Here is a 20,737-nt window from a genome sequence, read left to right on the forward strand (position 1 = left end):
AAAGGGCACGCTGGTAGTTGTAGCAATGTACCTCCAGCTTTTGCAAAACTACAACTCTCAGCATGCCCTTCGACTGTCAATGCATGCTGAGTGTTGCAGTTTTGCAACAGCTGGAGACACACTGGTTGTGAAACAGAGTTTGTGTCCTAACTCAGTGTTTTACAACCAGTGTGCCTCCAGCTGTGTCAAAAATACAACTCCCAGCCTGCACTGAGAGACTGTACATGCTGGGAGTTCTAGTTTTGCAACAGCTGGAGGCACACTGGTTGCGAAACACTGAGTTAAGTAACAAACTCTCAGTGTTGTGCAACCAATGTGCCTCCAGCTGTTGCATAACTACAACTCCCAGCATGTATGGTCTGTCAGTGCATGCTGGGAGTTGTAGTTTTGCAACAGCTGGAGGGTACATCCACACGGGCAGGTTTACAGCTAATTTTCTGCTGCAAGTTTGAGATGCGGCAAATTTTCTACCGCAGCTCCAACTCCCAGTGAGAAACTCACTGTAAACCCCCGCCTGTGTGAATGTACCCTAAAAACACTACACTACACAAAATAAAAAGTAAAACACTACATATACATATTCCCCTACACAGTCCCCCCCCCCCCTAATAATAATAAAATTAATGTCTTATATGGTTTTGGTTTCCAAAACATTGCCTCCAGCTGTTGAAAAACAACAACTCCCAGTATTGCCGGACAGCCACTGACTGTCAAGGCATGCTGGGAGTTTTGCAACAGCTGGAGACACCCTGTTTGGTAAACACTGCCGTAGGGTATTTTGGTGGCAAAAGCAAATCCCCAAAATAGGCCTCAAATGTGCATGGCGCTCTCTTGCTTTGGAGTCCTGTCGTATTTCAAGGAAATAGTTTAGGGCCACATATGGGGTATTTACGTACTCAGGAGAAATTGTGTTACACATTTTGGGGGGGATTTTTCTCCTTTTACCCCTTATGAAAAGGTAAAGTTGGGGTCTACACCAGCATGTTATTGTAAAAAAATAAAAAAAATTTACACTAGCATGCTGGTGTTGCCCCATACTTTTAATTTTCAAAAGCGGAAAAAGGAAAAAAAAGATACTTGAAGGCCATGTGTGTTTCCAAAGTCCCCATAGTGCAAGAACAGTGACCCCATTTTGGAAACTACCCCCTCACAGAATTTAACCCCTTAAGGACGCAGCCTTTAGGAGGCAGACAATTAAATTTTTACTCTTTTATATTTTCATCCACAGACTAGTATTAGGGCTTGTTTTTTGTGCGACCAGTTGTCCATTGTAATGCCATCACTCAATTTACCATTAAATGTATGGCGCAACCAAAAAAATAATATTTGTGTGGTGAAATTAAAAAGAAAACCGCAATTTTGCTAATTTTGGAAGGTTTTGCTTTCACGCCGTACAATTTACGGTAAAAATGACATGTGTTCTTTATTCTTTGGGTCAATACGATTAAAATGATACCCATGATAACATATTTTTCTATTACTGTTGCGCTTAAAAAAAAATCGGGGGGGTCCGCTGTTCTGGCACTACAGGGGCTTTGTAATCGCACATGGCCCTGGACTTCTATTCCAATCAAATTCTCTCTCCAAAAGTTCAATGGCCCTCCTTCACTTCTGAGCATTGTAGTTCGCCAGCAGAGCATTTTACATTCACATCAAGAAGATGAGGAGCAGGCAGTGGGGTGGGGGGGGGGGGGGGTAAGGACACTGGGGGGGGGGAATAAGGATAAGCACACTGGGGCCAATGAATTTTTATAAATATGCCTGGGGGCATACATTTGGGGGTCAAATTTGTAGTTTAAAAACCCCGCCAGGAGCCCTGAATGGCTCCTTGGTGGCGGCCATTGCGGGGAATTAAAAAGTGAAAGTAAAAATACACCGTACATCACAGGGGAACGGAGCATGCCGCCCGCTTCCCTGTTTAATAACTTATGATCTCATGATCTCATCGGGTCTCAGAAGACCCAGTGTGATCAATCCCTCAGCCCATGTACTACAAACACTAATGTAGCCTCCCCAGCCACTGGCAAGTCTGCTCCATGATGGGAGTAGTACTAGTCCTGGCTGTGGGAGTCTGTAGGAAGAGGTGTTAAAGCGGCCATAAAATAATGGTACATGACAGATGTTATAATGGGTCTTAATGGATGAATATGCCCGTTATTTTGATGGACATTATTCACCCGTTAGCACCCGTTATTTCATCCGTTATTATTCATCAGTTTTTTTAATTATACAATACAGAAAACGATTTTTAATAAGAGATGAATACTCATAGTGTGAAAGCAGCTTAAAAGTAGACTCAATTCCTGGGTGTATAAAAAATTATAAAGCCACCAAAAAAAATAAAATGTAATTAAAGTTCATTTTTAAACAGGGATCAATTTATGTGGGTGGGCAGGGACAGACCTAAAAATGTAGCCAACAATAATAAAAATGTATAAAGGGGCCATTTAAATGTAAATAATTAATTTAATTTTTTTTCCATTAGTAATGTATTTTTATATTGTGTTTAATAGTGTGTGTGTGTGTGTGTGTGTTGTACTTTTTTCAAAAATGTTAAAATTTTTTAGGTAGTACTACTACTACTCCCAGCATGGAACAGACTGTTCCATGATGGGAGCTTTAGTACCTGTACTAATAGACAGATCGCCCCGGGTGTCACTCCTGATACCCAATGCGACTGTCCTTTCTATTGCAGTGATGGAGTGGCTTTCTCCTGCGCTTGCATCTCTGCACTATACTCCGGCCAGTGATGTGCATAGAATTCATATCACTTATTCATATTTCCCGCAGAGAGCTGTGATTGGCCAGATGGTTCCAGCCACTCACAGTTCTCTGCGGGAAATATGAATAATAGGTATATATACGGCATAGACTCATATATCCCTCATAGTACAGTTGGACCAGAGAAGAGCGGCTGGCCGGCCGCATCTATACATTATACAGGACACCCGCTGCAATCTGTCTATTAATGCAGGTACTACAGGTCCCAGCATAGAACAGAGTGTGCTCCATGTTGGGAGCAATAGTACCTGCAGAAGGACAGATCACGGCAAGTGCCACTCCTGACACCCGCTGCGATCATCTCCTATCTATTGCAGAGATGCGAGTACAGGAAAAAGCCGCTCGCACCTATACATTATACAGGACGATTGCAGGGGTGTCGCTAATGAAGAAATTGGTTATTTCGAATCGAGTTGAAGTCTGGATTGGGTCCGAATCGAATTTTTCATGAAATTAATAATGAATTCGACTTCGTCAGATTCGATTCGCTCATCTCTAATAGGGAATAAATTGTTTTTCATCGGACTACCCTTTAAATTTTTTACCTTTTATATTTTCTTTGCAAATACCAGCTGTTGCAGTCAACAGTTTAGATGGGGGTTCTGTCAGCAGCCAATACTCCACAGGCCACAGGCATCCATACACAGTGTCTGTTATATGCTAGTAGCACCTTCAAAACATTGGATTGGAATTTCCTGAGATCAGCACATCCGATTGTAATTGTATTACGATATTGCTCATGAATTCATTATATTCTAAGTGGTTACCAAATAATTTCACAGTTTCAGTATTCAGTAAATATGGTTTATGATGCAACTATGCAGCAGTGTTGTCTTTCAATATAAGAAACACAAGCAATGGGACTCGACTTTTTAAGGATAAAGTTATGTGTGACAATTGGATAAAGAAGCTGGATGCTACAAGTGATGTAGAGAACAATCTGCAGTCGCAATTGTTTTATAACTTCGCTGATTTTACATTGTAAGGTTGGATCTGTCTTTTATAAATTTGCTGCCAGTTTTTTTTCTCTTCTTTGCATCACTCGGCATTACTGTGCCGTAGAGAACCTTATTTAGAGTTCACTACCTTGGTAGACTGATCTGCTGGCTGGGAAATGTAAACTAAATCTACCAAGTCCTCTAATTAGGTCATAAATTTCATTGGGCATACTGCGAATATTTCCCAAAGCAAATGTAGTATATTCTATTCATGGATGAGTGAATCTAAACCAATTACATCTGTATGTTGTTTAGATTGGCAGTCACTATTCACTAAGAAGCATCTGCTAATTTATTTTTATTGTTGCTTCAGCTTCTAGAATGGAATGAACGTCTTAATAAAGTTATAATACAATGAGGTGCAGTAATAACATGAAAACAGCAAACCGCAGCCGCGCTCGCAATTTAGACCAAAATTACAGAAATAGCAAGTAGTCATGTCTTCTTCTATCATGTTGTTAAAAATTCTATCCAGCCATTTTCTATTAATACTTGTTTATGAGAAAACTGGGTGACAATCAATATAGCCATTATAGCTCCCACGGGGTGTCACTCATCTCTTGCTGACTTCTGGATGGCAAATCTGCCTACTATGCAATAACATGAAATAATAAGATGTATTTCTTGGCAGATTTGCTGTTTAAGACTTTGGAAAGGTCAAGAGACTGCCCAAGAGCGAGCTGTGGTGATAGTCATTTTGGATGTTTCCCAGAGTTCTCAAAAAAAAAAGATATCACTAAGAATAAACTAAGAAACAGCTGAATAAAATATCTAAACTATCTAACATTTTACAAGAAAAAGAACCCAAATATTTTGTTTCTAAAAGATAAAAGAGAAAAAAATTTACATAATAGTAAATTCTCCTCTTACCACATAAGGTTGTGCTCAGAACACAACACCTCTCTGCACGTATCAACCAGCTTGGGGTCCCTCCAGATCATACAGACGCACTCTGGTGAAATGTAGACCAAAGCAATGTAGGAAACTGGGACATCTATATAGGCGCTTCTCCAATATTACCGTGATCAGCGAGTCATATGTAAAATAAAAAGGCTTTTATTTCATCAATTTCTACGCACTCTAGTTGTTCTAATACAAACGCTGCTCTTCATCTTGTACGGTCTAAAAATGCTAGAGTGTGTACCAATTGATGATATTTATTCTACATATGACTCGCTGAATATCGGAGGAGTGCCTATATATATATGTTCTAGTTTCCTGCATGTTCACATTAATTCTGTCTACAAATATCTTGTCTGTCAATCTTTGAATAGGAAATAACACAATGGTGTCCAACAGGTAACCAAGTCCAAGCACCAATGGGATAAAAATCTTTGGCAGAAAGGAGGGTTGATGTTTTTAGCAGCCCCTTACAGTAACATTCTATAAAAGGGCAGCAAAGGAGCACATGAACTCAGTAGAGTATGTGTATAGGGGGCACTACATTTTATTGTTGCTATAATTGGGTTTATGTTATAATCACAGCTACAGGGAACTGGCTTTTTGGGTAGTGTGTAAGGAGTTGGCTTAGACACACAAGGTGGAAAAAAAATGTTTTCAAATCACCTGGTGCCAGAAAGTTAAACAGATTTGTAAATTACTATTTAAAAATCTTAACCCTTCCAGTACTTTTCAGCTGCTGTATACTACAGATATTGCAGCATTATTAAAAGTAAAAAACGAACTAAGGGTAAAAGCTAGGCAGAAACGCTGATGCGTTTCGAACCGGTCCGAATATTAGTCATGGCACAACACTACTGACCATTATCCTTCATTTTATATTCTTTAGTCAGCTCTTTTACCGGTACTGTATGAAGATGAAATTCTGTGCAATATTCTAAATAGTGGTGTAAGAATGATGGCACAAAGGGCTACACTTTATCTAATTGCTTATGCCATAGCGATTATCAATCAAAGACAGAAGATAAAAATTGGTTACAAATGTTCACGTGTAAAATGTAATCTGTGTAGATACATGGTGAAGTCTCATACTTTCAAATCTGTGGCCACAGTTTGTACTTATACTGTAAAATCCTTTATTAATTGTGACACGACCCATGTTATCTATTCAGCAATATGTAAATAATGTCGGTTGCAGTACATAGGTTGCACCACTAGGAAACTAAAATGAAGAATATATGAACACCTTCACATTCCTGCAAACCCGTCCTTCTCCTCAAGATCCATGTCAGGTTTAAGCAAACATTTCCAGTTAGTTCACGGAGGTGATACTTCCGTTTTGAATATTATGGGTGAATATATTATCGCTTCTGATGCGAGAGGTTTTTTGGATCCTTAGATTGGACACTCATTTCCCTTCAGGTTTGAATTTTAGAAAGGATTTATCTTATGTGTATTGAGCTGTATAATGATCAAGTTGAACTGTGTGCTGTAAAAGCTGAAGTGAAAGATTTCTCTTCCTTCATGTTTGTTTAGACATGTCTCATTATGGAATTTTTTGTGTCTTTTGACTTGTGTTTTGCTTTTGATTTCTTTAGTTTTTTGGTTTACTTGAATTGCACGTTGTGATGTCATGGGTACATCCCAGGAAGTACGTTGTAATGGGGGTGTTCCCAGAGCTGACTAGAATATAAAATGAAGGATAATGGTCATTAGTGTTGTGCCATGACTAAGAACCGGATTGGTTCGAAACGCGTCAGTATTTCTGCCTAGCTTTTACCATTTTAATTGTGCTTCAATAAATGTTAAATGTTTTAACTATATTTTTTGGAGGAGCGGGAATTTTGGCAAGAAATCCTGTGTTTTTTGCAACGTTCTTTATTGGCATCTATTCACATCAAGTATGCGTCTTGAATGATTTTTGGTGCTCCTCTCACCATTACAGACATCTCTGATTCCTACATTGGCTGTACGATGGTGAGCTTGTTTTTCTTTTTTGTGCTATATACTACAGATATACTACAGAAAAATGTGTGAAGTTATTTCCAGTCTGACAACAGTGCTCTCTGCTGACACTGCTGTCCGTGTCAGGAACTGTCCAGAGCAGGAGATGTTTTCTATGGGGATTTGCTTCCAATCTGGACAGTTCCTGACAAAGACAGAGGTGTCAGCAGAGAGCACGTTGGTCAGACTGTAAAGAACTTGACAAAGTACTGGAAGGATTAAGATTTTTATATAGATGTAATTTACAAATCTGTTTAACTTTCTGGCACCAGTTGATTTGAAAACATTTGTTTTTCACTTGTTTCCACCGGAGCTCCCCTTTGACCTAATTTGTGGTAGGAGTCTGGCCAATATTACCTGCAGTGACCCTGGGGTAAGTCACTGTCGGCATAACCATTTCCACGCCCTCCTTTCCCAAAGTTTAGCCTTCTACCTCCATTAAGAACCCCCTTTCTTTAGGTTACCCCACGCGGCAGACCCAGGCACACCTCACACCTGATTAGCTATTAAACTAATACACTTCTGAGGGTTATTTATTAGACTATATATATATATACTATATATATATATATATATATATATATATATATATATATATATTATCTGGTATTTTTTATTTTTTTTTACTTATGTGTATGTATGTTTGTGCCACTCTCTTTATCTGACTTTTATTAAATCAAGAGAGACAGCTGAGGCTAATATTCTATCATCTTTACCATCATGATTTAAATGTATTGGCAGTCGTGTCTCGTAGTGTCAGGAGATTAAAAAAAAAGAAATCAGGAGATTAAAAAAAAATAAAAAATTCTCCAGGCTTACTCTTCACCTGGTGCTGATCCTGTCTGTGTGCTGAAATCTTGGCTTTTATCCTCATATGGCTCCTAATTCCCTTGTTTATTTTGTTCACACTGCATGCAGTTCCCTGAGGAGGAGGGGAAAATTTCCTTGCCTGCCATCTCATGTCAAGTGGGAACTTCTCAGACCTCCCCAAGCCCTAAAAATTTTATTTTTGGTTGTGCCAGACATTTTATTGAAAAATGAAAGGTGTTATTACAAAGTACAATTGATCTCACAAGATACAAGCCCTAATATGGGCCTGTGCATGAAAAAATAAAAGATATTTGCCTCTTAAAAGGTGAGGAGGAAAAAAACTAAAATGCAAAGCAAGCAAATTGCCTGTGTCTTCAAGGCCAAAATAGACTGTTTTCGTAAGGGAATTAAACGTTATTTTGGAGACTGGTTATCCAGACTATTGCTACTAATTTTTTTAAAGCCAGTGTATGGGTCCCAATGTCTGAAAAGAAAGCTACATAATTATTTGCAGAGTTGAACTTTGGCTAATACCACAAAAAGTTTACGATCAAATCTTAAAATATTGAGGCCAAATTCCATTGTACTGCCATGACATTTGCTTTGTTTTTTTTATTAAGAGACCTTATATACAAATTGTTCTCTTTTTTATTATATACAGCCATAAATATCATATAATCAGTAACTATATGGCAACTATCAAAATCATATTTAGAGCTAAAAGAAATCTCAACAGAATAATCTGACAGCAAAATATAAAGTATAAAAAATACTTGAAACATCAAAAGATTTCACTTGGAATATAGCATGCCAAGACGTAATGAGTAGCGGTATTCATTTCTGTCTATGCACTTTCTCAAGCCGGTGATTTAAACCGGACCATAAAAAAGTGGCTCATGAACAGAGCCTGTAATAAGAACATTGAGATTCAAGTGCTAAAATATTATTTATAAAACTATAAATGATTTTTAGTTGAAGCTGTTCGCCATTTTAACTATTACTATAATGGCAGAATAACAAAAGGAAAATGGATATTAAACAGAAAAGCATGAAAAGTATCTCAAATTTAACAACCCCAAGAAAGCTCTGTTGTTGAAACAGTAACGAGAAAATAAAATGATATAAAAACTTGTTATCATAACCATGATCGTGACATAAAAATAATAGGGCTGCCACCAAAAATACTCTGTCCCTCTATGACATAAAAGCAGTTTTCTCATGATCTTGCATATGTTTTTAACTAGGTTATTTTGTAAGGAGGTCATAAAGTCCTATAATAAGCAGAGGAGTATCAATTCATCAGACTACTGATTATAAGCTTCACATATAAGAATAACAAAGACGGTATTCTTTTACTTTGCATTTTGAGTTAAAAGGTGTCAGCACATAAACATAGGACCAACATTAGGGCACTACAGGTAGCACTGCAGTCAAGGACCCAATTAGTCCAAAAAGGGACAGATACACTCCAATCAATTACCACCACCCACTCTTTAAAGGTGATGTACGGTACGGAATATTCATATTCCATCCTGCCCGGGCTGCAAAAAAAGAGAAAACAAACTTTCACTTACCTTCCTACGATCCCCTGGAGCTCCGCAACAGCTGATCGGTCAGCCGTGCTGTCTATTTCCTATTTCCCTTAGCCTGGGATGTCACATGGCGCATCAGCCTATCACCAGCTGCAGTGATGTCCCGCCTCGGTCGGTGATCGACTGAAGCGCCGTGTGACGTCCCGGGCTAAGAGAAGTAGGAAGCAGGCAGCCCAGCCGACCAATCAGCTGTTGCGGAGCTACGGGTGAATGTAGGAAGGTAAGTGAAAGTTTGTTTTCTCTTCTTTTTTTTTTTGCAGCCCGGGCAGGATGGAATAGGAATAGTCCGTACCAGACATCTCCTTTAACAGAGTATGTAAAGATGATACCACCCCTCTTATATTCCCTTGTCAGATCACACATTATACAAAGTATGTCAAGTTTACACAGTCGGATAAAAAATGAGGGTGTGAGAAGACCAGAAAAATCCAAGCGACCATGACTAATTCACTGTATGGGGCCCACATATTCCAAAAACCACCTGGTTATATTGAATATACTTACTTGTTAAGCCAAAATAGCTTCACCACCTACTGAAGTATGACATCACAAGACCGCTGAAGGTGTCCTGTGCTTTCCGGCACAAAGATATTAGCAGTATTTAAGTTATAAAGTGGAGCCTCCATGGGTCAAACTTGTTTTTTCAACACATGCCACAGGTGCTGGATCGGTTTAAGGTCTTTAGATTTTGGAGGTCATCTCAACACCTTGAACTCTAACAATGTTTAGGTGATTGATAGGTGTCAGAGTAACATCCATTTGAATGCCCAAAGCTAAGTTTTCCAGCAGAACATTGCCTAGAACATCACACTGCCTTCAATAACATTCCTTGTTTTCAAGTGCATCCAGTATCAGCTATACCGGGCGTGTGATGCTCATGAACTTGTATGTCTACTTGATGTAAAAAACATGACGCATCCAACCAGGTCACCTTCTTCCATTGATCCATGATCCAGTTTCTATACCTATGTGTCCATTGTCAGTGTTGCCAGCATTAATTTTTTAAGCAATTTATGCTACACTTGTTCTTCTGTTTGATCAGAACAGACTGACTAACCTTTGCTCTATGTGTATCTATGTGTATTAATGAGCCTTGAGTTCTCATGACCTTGTTGGTTCACCAGTTGCCCTTTCTTAGACCACTTTTGGTAGGTAGTAACCATTCACTATTGGGAACACGACACAAGATCTGCTGTGTTAGAGATGTTCTGACCCAGGCATCACAATTTGGCCCTATCCCTATCTTTACACTGTTTCCAACACATCGACTATTCGTATGCTTCCTCACATATCTCTTGACAGATAGTATTGTAATAAGATAATCAAGGTGACTAAAGGGAACCTGTCTTTTTTATGCTGCCTGAACTACAAGTCAAAGGGGCAGTCACTGGCAGATTCTCCCCACCTGCCAGCATTGATTGATAGATAGCTGCCTGTTTGGGTTTAGGTAGAGATCTATCAATCAGAGTAACATAGAGAATATTGTGGACTATATAAAAGTGGCCATACAGTAGATTGCATATATTTGCAAACTTCATATTCTAGTGGAAAGACACTGCTAGGACATACAACCATATTAAAAAGATTAATTACACATTAAGCTCAGAATATTTGTAAAAAAAAAAAAACTGCTTGGGTGATACCAGGATTTTTTATTTATTTGGTAAATAAATGGTTAACCTACCTCTTTAAGAACCAGCACACATTTCCCAGGACCCACGGACTGAGGTAGTTCTGCTATCCTGCCTTTATTTAAATATGGTCCTGAAAAGCAGCGATGATTGATGAACAGTTGAGGGCAGCAGTATTTTCCATTGGTTGTTCCTAAACACAAAGAGCAATATGAAATATTTTACTTATTATTTGTATTGCCACTCTGCTTTACTTTAAAATAATGGAGTTTTTAAGATGTTTATGAATAAACTGTATTATAAAAAGTTATACAACAACCAAGTATACTTTGTATATTATTTCATTACCATTTTTTAGACTCTCTGCTAGCTGCCAGTGAATAGAAACCTTATTTACATTAAGAATCTAAATACATTGTTAAAGGAAAGTGTTCTAATACTCTAATGAAGTGTTGTTCTGTGTGAGCAGGACCAGGTCAGAATAGATTCCCAGAATCAGAATGTAAACAAGAATTTTAGATTCGGTGCTAGCGCTATCATATACATTTTGCCCAGGGTAAAGTAAGGACGCATGTAGGATAAATGTGAATAACTTTTCCAAAATAGCATGCAATGGTAGGCATTCTTTTACAAAAGATTTTTTAAAACATTTTAAATAAAAGTGGGTGAATCAAACATTTTAATTATTAAAATTTACATACAAGTTTTGGCTAAATGCAAGGAATAAGACTTATTTGTATCCAGAATAAGTGAAAATATGTAATGACGACTTTCTCATCCACATTTACTTTGCTTTGAAAGCCAAAGTTTTTGGCAATTACCCAGCAACAAATATATTCATACCCAACAAATGACGTGACAGATAAAGTATTTGGATGTAATAGCCTAATGAAATACGGCTTTCTGCGTGCTGCGGTGGTGTAAGGAATCAATAGCTGTCAACATCAGAAAATAACTAAGGCTTAAAGACAGAACAAGCATAATGTACCTGTTGAGTAGCTGTCACTCTGAGGGAATGGACAGGGGTCATGAGGTATTTTCTCCACAGGCACTGAGGATGGTAACCTGGTAAACAAAATCATTATTTAAAGAAAATAATTTTCACTAAAATTAGATATTTGTGATATAATGTTATTTTAAGCCCCATAGTAGAGCAATATACTATGTATGTGCATGGGCTGAAGTAGCCCTGTAGGTAAACTAGTGTTATATAAGATGTTATATACTTGTTATTCTTTCTCAGATCTTGTTATTTGATCCAGTTTTTGTACTATACAGTACACCAAATAAGATGTTATATAAGATGTTATATACTTTCATCCTTTCTCAGATCTTGTTATTTGATCCAGTTTTTGTACTATACAGTACACCAAATACCATATCACACTTGCCAACAGTTCTGATTTTGGTGAGACAATCCAGTAAAGCCAGTAAATGTTTTTTTTTTGTAATGCCCATATGAGGGTACACTACCATTATACATATTGGCCCTGATTTACTATTGTAAACCCAACATATTTTGTCAGGTTGTGCGCCAGATTCTTGCTCATTGCGCCAGAAATTCTGTATGTGCCAGAATGTGCGCCAGAATTGAAAAAAACCCTACCAACTCCCCATTTTACTGAGAAAACCCGAAAAAGGGGCGTGACCACCGAAAAGGGGCGTGTACCCGACATTTTCACAAAAAACACAGAAAATGTAGTGCATTTGAGCTGAGGAAACCCCTACAGATCAGAGCATGTGTAAGAAAGGCAAAATGTAGGGAAAGAGGAAAATGTAGGGAAATCTTAGTAAATACCGTGGAAAAAAATTGTAGGGAATTAAAACCCACAAAGAAACCTACACTCCACTCTTAGTAAATCAGGGCCAATGTGGTACATTTCTTCCCTGTGTTTGTTTTGTTTTGCATTGTTTAATAATACAATATCTATATTTATTATACTGACACATTTGAAGCTGTATAGTTGTACTTTATGGGTGCCTTTGTATGCCTGTGGACTGGGCTTTGTTTTCACTGGAAGTGTTTGAACAGCTTTTTATGAAAGGTATATGCATTAAAAATAGTTAACTGTTGTCAAAAAGATGCTTATCTGAATGAAGAAACAGATTGAAAATAAAGTATTTATATGGTATATCTACAAAGTACCAGACTGTAAGTGAACTAAAGGAGTTCGACTAAGAAAGGTCTTTAGTTTACCCAGTCCAGCTTTTTAAGACATATTATTACTTGTACATTTTATTATGTGTTATATATTTATTGTTAATATTACATTCACATTGTTACAGTAATAAAAATCTACACATCACAGCCAATACAACACCTGTCTCACAGAAGTTTATCCAGTCACTTAGCTTTTAGAAGGTTTAGGATAATATAACTTCAGCTATGTTTGCATTATCCTGGTGGACTTTTTTTTTAATACTTCTTAGTTTTACAATATATCTCAACACAGACATTGCCAAAATAATCAATGATGTTGAAGATTTGAAGGAAGGGGGCTGAGAGAAAACATAACCTTTTAAGAACTTGTATCCACAAGTTGCCTATCATCTTAAAGGGGTGCTCCGCCCCTTGACATCTTATCCCCTATCCAAATCTCGGTTGCGGCACCCCAGACATCCGGTTCAAGGAGCGAAGATTGCTCCATGCCGGATGACTGGTGATGCGGGGCGGACGCTCGTGATGTCATGGTCACACCCCACTAGTGACGCCATGGCCATGCCCCCTCAATGCAAGTTTATGGGAGGGGGCGTGACGCCCCTCCCATAGACTTGCATTGAAGGGGGATGTCTCCCGACGCTCAAAACAAACACCAGGTGCAGCAGGGAGACCCACGATCAGACATCTTAAAAGGATCAGACCTCCAAAGCATAGGGAATAAGATGTCTAGGGGCGGAGTACCCCTTTAAGCTGCCATACACATAAGATAGGTGTCAGTCGACAGCTGTTTCTGCCAATCCCCCTGACTTAGTAGACATGCGTTCTGACTGGAGAGGGGGGAAGAAAGCCACTGCCAGGCAGCTCTGCCCGCAACTTATCCCCTTTAGAATAAAAGGATTAGAAAGCAACTGAAATCCAACATGCCCAATCCTTCTTTCCTGCAGAATCCTCTGGCCACCATACACATTAAATAGACTGCTATAATCATATCTAATGTGTTTCTCCATCTTTTGTAGTTAACATGTAAATACCAAAAATGTACAAATGAATATACACGAGTCACTGTATTTATACCTAAATGTCTTTTCTCCTAAAGCTACCTACAGGAGCAAGCAAACAGACAGACAGGGTATATACTTAGAATGTATTTAGGTTTCTGAAGGTATTTAAAGGGGTTATCCAGGAAAACTACAGAGAGTTAAACAGTTTTGTAAATTACTTCTATTAAAAAATGTTAATCCTTTCAGTACTTATGAGCTTCTGAAGTTAAGGTTGTTCTTTTCTGTCTAAGTGCTCTCTGATGACACGTGTCTCGGGAACCGCCCAGTTTAGAAGAGGTTTGCTATGGGGATTTGCTTCTAAACTGGGCGGTTCCCAAGACACATCGTCATCAGAGAGCACTTAGACAGAAAAAAACAACCTTAACTTCATAAGCTCATAAGTACTGAAAGGATTAAGATTTTTTTAATAGAAGTAATTTACAAATCTGTTTAACTTTCTGGAGCCAGTTGATATATATATAAAAAAAAGTTTTTTCCTGGATAACCCCTTTAGGTCTATATCCTCTTGTGCCAACTTTTTGCAGATGCATGTGTAAAGTTCAGGGTCTTGCTTTCAAGTATAGTCAATTTTAGGCAGACACAGTTGAGTTTAATTACAATAATAACAATTACTAGGCCATTAAAACTGTGTAGGTCTCATCTAAGTAAAAAAAAAAATACACCAAAATACCTGCTCAACAAAACCTGTGTGTAATCACAGAGACATAACACTAAATTCACACAGTAATGATACATTTAGCGAAACAGCTTTTATGGCTTGTCTGATATCAACTCTATGCCAAGTTGACTAAATAAAAGGCATTATTACCAGGGAATTGTCTCCATGGACCTCAGTCACTTTCAATTCAATTTTTTAGTTTTACAGCATCAATAAAAACAGCATTAAAATCAGCAACACAACACTAATTCCATCCTGAAAAGTTATATTTGCTTTTTAATGTTGCATGTAATGGACGGAAATCTATTTTATGGGATTCCTTATGTTAATGTCAAGACTAATGAAAAAGGCACTAGAGATGTAAACGGTAATATACTATACAATGTCTATTTTGTAAATTGTCATTCCTGGATACTGAACCACTTGTTTACTGAAGTTGAATTCCAGTGAATGAGGAGTTTTACCCATTTAAAGATGGTAATCTTCACTCTCTGAATTTTTATTGTTTTGGAAAGTATCTAGAGAGTCCTTATTGAACACAAAGCTAGAATCCGGCATCCTGGCAGTGCAAAAGCAGCAAACAAAGGCTCCATGAATCAAGCCTAGTGCTCATAGACTGACATCACACTTAGCTACAAGGTTCTTACATGCCACCAATCATTTCCTCGCAGTGTCAGCTCTGACTACATAAGGAAAAACTACAGTGATTTCAGGTGGTAAACTCTTTTTACCTGTAAATTGAACATTGCAGATGAAAACAAATTCTGCAGTTTGCTATTCCCAGAGGGACTCACAATATACGGTAATTCCCCATTTTACATGTAGAGTCACAATAACCAAGTTTTTCGAGGTTATTGCTTCACACAGTTGATTTATAATTCCAGCTTAAGAATAGCTCAAACTCCCTCATAGATTAAGCATGTATGCATATGTAAAAGGATTTTTATGCACTTGTTAGGAATGTCACATCCCAGTACTTATCAGCTGCTGTATGCTACAGAGGAAGTTGAGTTGTTCATTTCTGTCTGACCATGGTGCTCTCTGCTGACACCTCTGTCCATGTCAGGAACTGTCCAGAGTAGGAGAAAATCCCCATAGAAAACCTCTCCTGCTCTTAACAATTCCTGACATGGACAGAGGTGTCAGCAAAGAGCACTATGGTCAGACAGAAAAGAACTTCATAACTTCGTCTGTAGCATGCAGCAGCTGATAAGTACTGGAAGGGTTAAGCTTTTTTTTAATAGAAGTAATTTACAAATCTTAATTAATTTCTGGCACCAGTTGATTTGAAAAAAAAATAATAATAATTTCCGCCAGAGTACCACTTTAATCTGTCCTTGTTATATAACGGTTTAGCATAGTTTATTCACAGGTATCCAGTTTATATGGGTTATTGTGCCAGATTCAAATGTCTTTTCCTATTTACTAACATTCTGCAACTTGGATAATGTCAACAAGCATACCTTCTGTATTTGACAGACAGATCTTGTATCATGAATAGATTATCTCCATAGTTTATTATATACTTCTGCAATGCCCTATGGGAGAAACTTTCAGAAGATCAACATCCCTGCACCACTCCACTCATCTGAGTTCTATGATAGAGTGGCCAAAAATGTGCATCTCCTCAGGAAAAATACATAAAAGCCCATCTTGAGTCTGCAAAAAAAAAAAATCAACTTAAGGACTCTCAGACTGTGAGAAACAAGTTTCTCTGGTCTGAAAAAAACAAGATTGAAAATTTTGACCTAAATTCGAAGAAATATGTTTGGAGGAAAACGGCAACCTGCTCTATACCATCCCTACAGCATGGTGGGGGCAGCATCTTGCTGTGGGGGCATTTATTAGCCCTGTGTCAGGGAGACTGGTCAGGGTTTAAGGGACGCTGAATGGAACAAAGATATATACTTAATGCAAATCTGATTTATAGTCCATTGGGTCTCAGTCTGGGCCAAAGGATCACCTTCCAACAAAACAACAACGCTAAGCACACAGGCAAGACAATACAGGAGTGGCTTAGGGATATCTATGTGAATATCTTTGAGTGGCCCAGCCAGAGCCTTGATTTAAACCTAATAGAAGATCTCTGAAGAGATCATAAAACGGCTTCCACCGACATTCCCGATCCAACCTGACAGAGCTTGAGAGGATCTACAGAGAAGAATTGCAGGGCACCAAACAGCCATTCATTATCGGTGGCCTCTCCTTTGGATAGGCCATCAACATATTTTTTTCTCTGGACAGCTCAACAGTTCCAATTACACTGTTTCCATAACTTTACAGTTACAGAAACATGGCACCTTACTGTGCTGGGCTGTTTGCGCAACTACCAGTAACCTCTAAGAGAGTCACATAAAGTGCTTAGAACAGCCCATTTGCCATTTTTTTTTGCTTCTCAACCACCTCCAGACACTGCAAGCAGGGTAGAGGGGGTCAGGAATACCTGTTCTTAAGAAAGACGTAGATCCCAGACATGGGCCTGAATTGCCATTCTAAACTGGGACCAGACATGGATATGGCCTTAATGTTGACATAGGAATACCACTTTAACTTTTAGTAGCTATTAACGATTAAAAAACCCTTTACTAATGAAACACTTTATCATTTGTTTGTAGTAGTCCTGATACATAGTTTTAACCAACCCTAATTTTAGTATATGTTTAGTATGATAATAATGTGTGCACATTTATACTGATATTATCATGGTTGCATCTGTGTCTGAACACAACACTATTTCTTTCACAATAGGAAATAATAACCATTCAATACAGTTAACTTAATTTTCACAGTCATACTTATATTTTCATTGTACTATATGTGTCTGCTCCATACGTCTCAAACATTAGGAGTTGGTTAACTTTTGACCCAATGATTTTTCACTAAGGCAATATTAGCAGGGTGTCTGCAGTAGACACTGTGCTCAGCAAAATGTATAGTCTAGGATACAGTTGCACAAAATAAAAAAATATTTCTCCCACCCCTAATATGTTTTTCCATGTCATTTATTAAAAACAACTAATAAAAGTTAAAAGGATATTGTCATTAAAAAAACTTTTGTCTTGTTGCCCACACATCAAAAGTTTTGATCGTACCAGGTCTTAGTCCATATAGTTGCAAGCCAGGAAAGGGAGCAACAGCAAACAGTTTACGTTTTAGTACATAAGTGGAAGCGGATATCTTCCATTTGTGCACAGCATTTTTGCAAATAGTGACAGAAATATTTAGCTAACACCTATTGAGGGTCCATTTTGTTAAGGAAAAACGGTCACCTGTTCACCCGCACTATAACCTGATACACCGGGTTTTAGTGTGTGTGAACAGGAGACTGATGCGGGGTCTTGGACTGCTATACCTATCTGCAGTCCGGAGCCCCGATCCTCCAAAGGACTTCCAAGTCAGCGCTGGAAGATGGGGACCTTTGGAGGATCGGGACTCCAGACAGCAGGTAGGTATAGCAGTCCGAGACCCCGCATCGGTCTACTGTTCACCCGCATTATAACCCGGTGTATAGTGCGGGTGAACTGGTGACCGCTTTCATTTAAGAAGAGTCACTACCCAATCACTGCAGAATTCAGTTATCACTCTCTCTCACAAGGCTGATGTTATATTCCCTCACACAATTTTATTTAACACCTTCACATTTCTTGAACCCTAATGCACTTCTTATCTGCACATACACAGATACTTAGTGGGTGTCTGGGTCATGCAGCTGTATGTGTACAGTCCTATTCAGGATAAAAAAGATGACTGGACCATTGTATAGAACAAGCACTTTTATCTTTTATTTTATGTTACCCATATTCCTCATAGATCATAAGCTTTTGTGAGCAGGACCTTCACTCTTCTTGAGTGAACTGATAACTATTTAGTTTTTTTGTAATGTATGATGTTTGTTTATCTTCTGAAATGTAAAGTTCTGCAGAATACGTCAGTGTTATATAAATGCAGATTATTATTATTACCAGCAGATCTGTAAAACCATCATGAATTTATTGGAGAATGTAATCCAATAAATAACACAGACTTGCTGTCACTAGAATATTCATTTAAGCAACTCTGTTTTTAATGCAGACTCAGTTTGCAAATTATGACATTGGGCTAGAAAAAATTCTGCACCCCTGCTGTAGAACAATGAAATATCCTGCACTGTGTCTCTAAATTTGATAAAGGAAACCATCTGGAAGAACACATTATATAAGAATGGCACTGTAGAGTAAGTGAATAACTGAGAATGGCCAGCGGGGTATTATATAAAGTACATTATTGGAACTTTCACTTGTGTAATCCTCATTGTAAATGACCCCTGTCGTGTGATTCCTACTACTCTCTAAAGCCACTTTATCTATGTGTGATATTTGCTTTTATGAGGAATACTACTTACTGCTTTTCCGGTTGAACAACAGCAATCTTTCTTTTCTTTTTCACTAAAAAATACAAAATGAACATATCATTTAAAATCCCACAATTCCAAGATCCATATAACCACCAACAATTTCACTTCAGTCTGGACTTGACACAACAGCAAAATAACAGCAATTTTGTCAAGTTATTTGTACAGAAAACGCATTATACAAATAAGTACAATACAAATTCCAATGGCAAAACGCATTGATTTTAAGCCATCTTGCAAAGTGATGTAGGTTATAGTTGTCCCAGTGGTAGTTTATAAGCCTTTGGCAGTACTCCAAGGTTTCTGTCTCTGGCAATATCTCCATTTTCCAAAAGTGATTAACTGCATTGTACAGTATATCTTTTGGTATATGAACTGCCCTTGGCTTTAGCTGTTTTGCTTTTTTATGCACTTGTACAAAGTTTTTGCAAAATTAGTTAAAAAAATTAAACATAATGGCTTCCAATAGGGCTCTGTTCTTAAAACTTTATTTATTTAACAGAAAAAATAAGAAGTCACACCACATTTTAGGTTTCCAATGACAAGTCGTTTTGAGTCAGGAAAACAGTCATGTCCTTACTAAAACTTTACTTAAAAAAGTAAAAGCAAATATTGCCAACTACACCCTGGTGGTAACGTGTACCATACAGGCATGTGTGGTGTTGTGCAATATAGCCCATTATACACTAATTATTTAAACGGATGTGCCCATTGTATACAATTATAGGTATATTCAAGACAACTGAACTAATAACACACAAACAATTGTGCTGTTTACAGATTTTATTGGACATATTAAAAGGGTTTCCCACCTGGGTGTTTGAGCTCATAGAACTGCTTTGTCCTGCTCTCTGCTTGATTTGTTGGGGGGGAACATTTAAATTAGACTGCCAGTTCAAGCCAGCATCCCTCTGCAGATGTCACAGCTGCTGGCCAGAACTGCTTTCCCCTACTTTTGTCCCACACATACTCATCATAGCTAGAGCCATCAGTGATGATGTTTGAAAGTAAATAAGATGGCTAGGCAGGGGAGTCAATGTACTCCTGCCAGCCACCCCCTCCCCTTCTCCTGCTATGCAGAGGGTTGTCGGTAACCAAAAATAGTACTTGTAAACCAGTGAGAGAGGAGAACTTCTAGAACAGGGAAAGGAGGCAAGTTAGAAAATTGGATTGGACTGCATTTTGAACGTAATAGGTTCCCTTTAAATCTGCTGGACCAGGTGAAAAAGTAAACAACCTGAGAATGTACGCTACACCTTGACTGTGCCGAGTGCCTGGCCTAGCAAATGCAGTGAGATACAATTCATGTGTATACATCCCTGCTCATGTACCCCTTGTCTGAATCACACTTCCCCATCCAGGAACGACGCTGCCTAGAGGCAAAATAGGCAGCTGCCTAGAGCGCCCTGTTGATGGGGGCGCCGCTCTGCCTGCTGAAATAAAGTCAGCAAGCATCTGAAGCACCAGCCTACTCTACCTATAGGCAGAGTGATCACTACTGTTGTGTTGTGTGTGAAGACATCTGCACCTCAGTGTTACCCCAGAAGTAGGGTGATTACATGAAAATGAGGTTTGTTACAGTGTGTCACCCCAGTAGTAAGGTGATTACATGAGGAGGAGGTTGTTACAAATTGTCACCCCAGTTGTTATGTGGGGCATATTAAAGGGTGGAGCCAATGGGCAGAAATATTAGCCTTCGTCTAGGGTGGCAAAAGTCCTTTAACCAGGCCTGTGTCCATCAGACCACATTT

At 38.4% G+C, this 20,737-nt stretch overlaps 1 protein-coding gene across 3 annotated transcripts in view; it reads right to left on the minus strand.

Moving 5' to 3' along the window:
* Nucleotides 1-20,737, minus strand: part of SFMBT2 (Scm like with four mbt domains 2) — a 273,183-nt gene that overhangs the window by 44,438 nt on the left and 208,008 nt on the right. For all 3 annotated transcript variants that reach the window (XM_056573248.1, XM_056573247.1, XM_056573250.1), the window contains 3 exons: nt 18,978-19,020; nt 11,705-11,781; nt 10,770-10,909 (listed from right to left, as the gene is read on the minus strand). In XM_056573248.1, the coding sequence (XP_056429223.1) occupies nt 10,770-10,909; nt 11,705-11,781; nt 18,978-19,020 (260 nt within the window). The remainder of the gene's footprint in view (nt 1-10,769; nt 10,910-11,704; nt 11,782-18,977; nt 19,021-20,737) is intronic.

The sequence above is a fragment of the Hyla sarda genome, chromosome 4, assembly GCF_029499605.1.
Source record: "Hyla sarda isolate aHylSar1 chromosome 4, aHylSar1.hap1, whole genome shotgun sequence".
In the NCBI taxonomy this organism is placed as follows: domain Eukaryota; kingdom Metazoa; phylum Chordata; class Amphibia; order Anura; family Hylidae; genus Hyla; species Hyla sarda.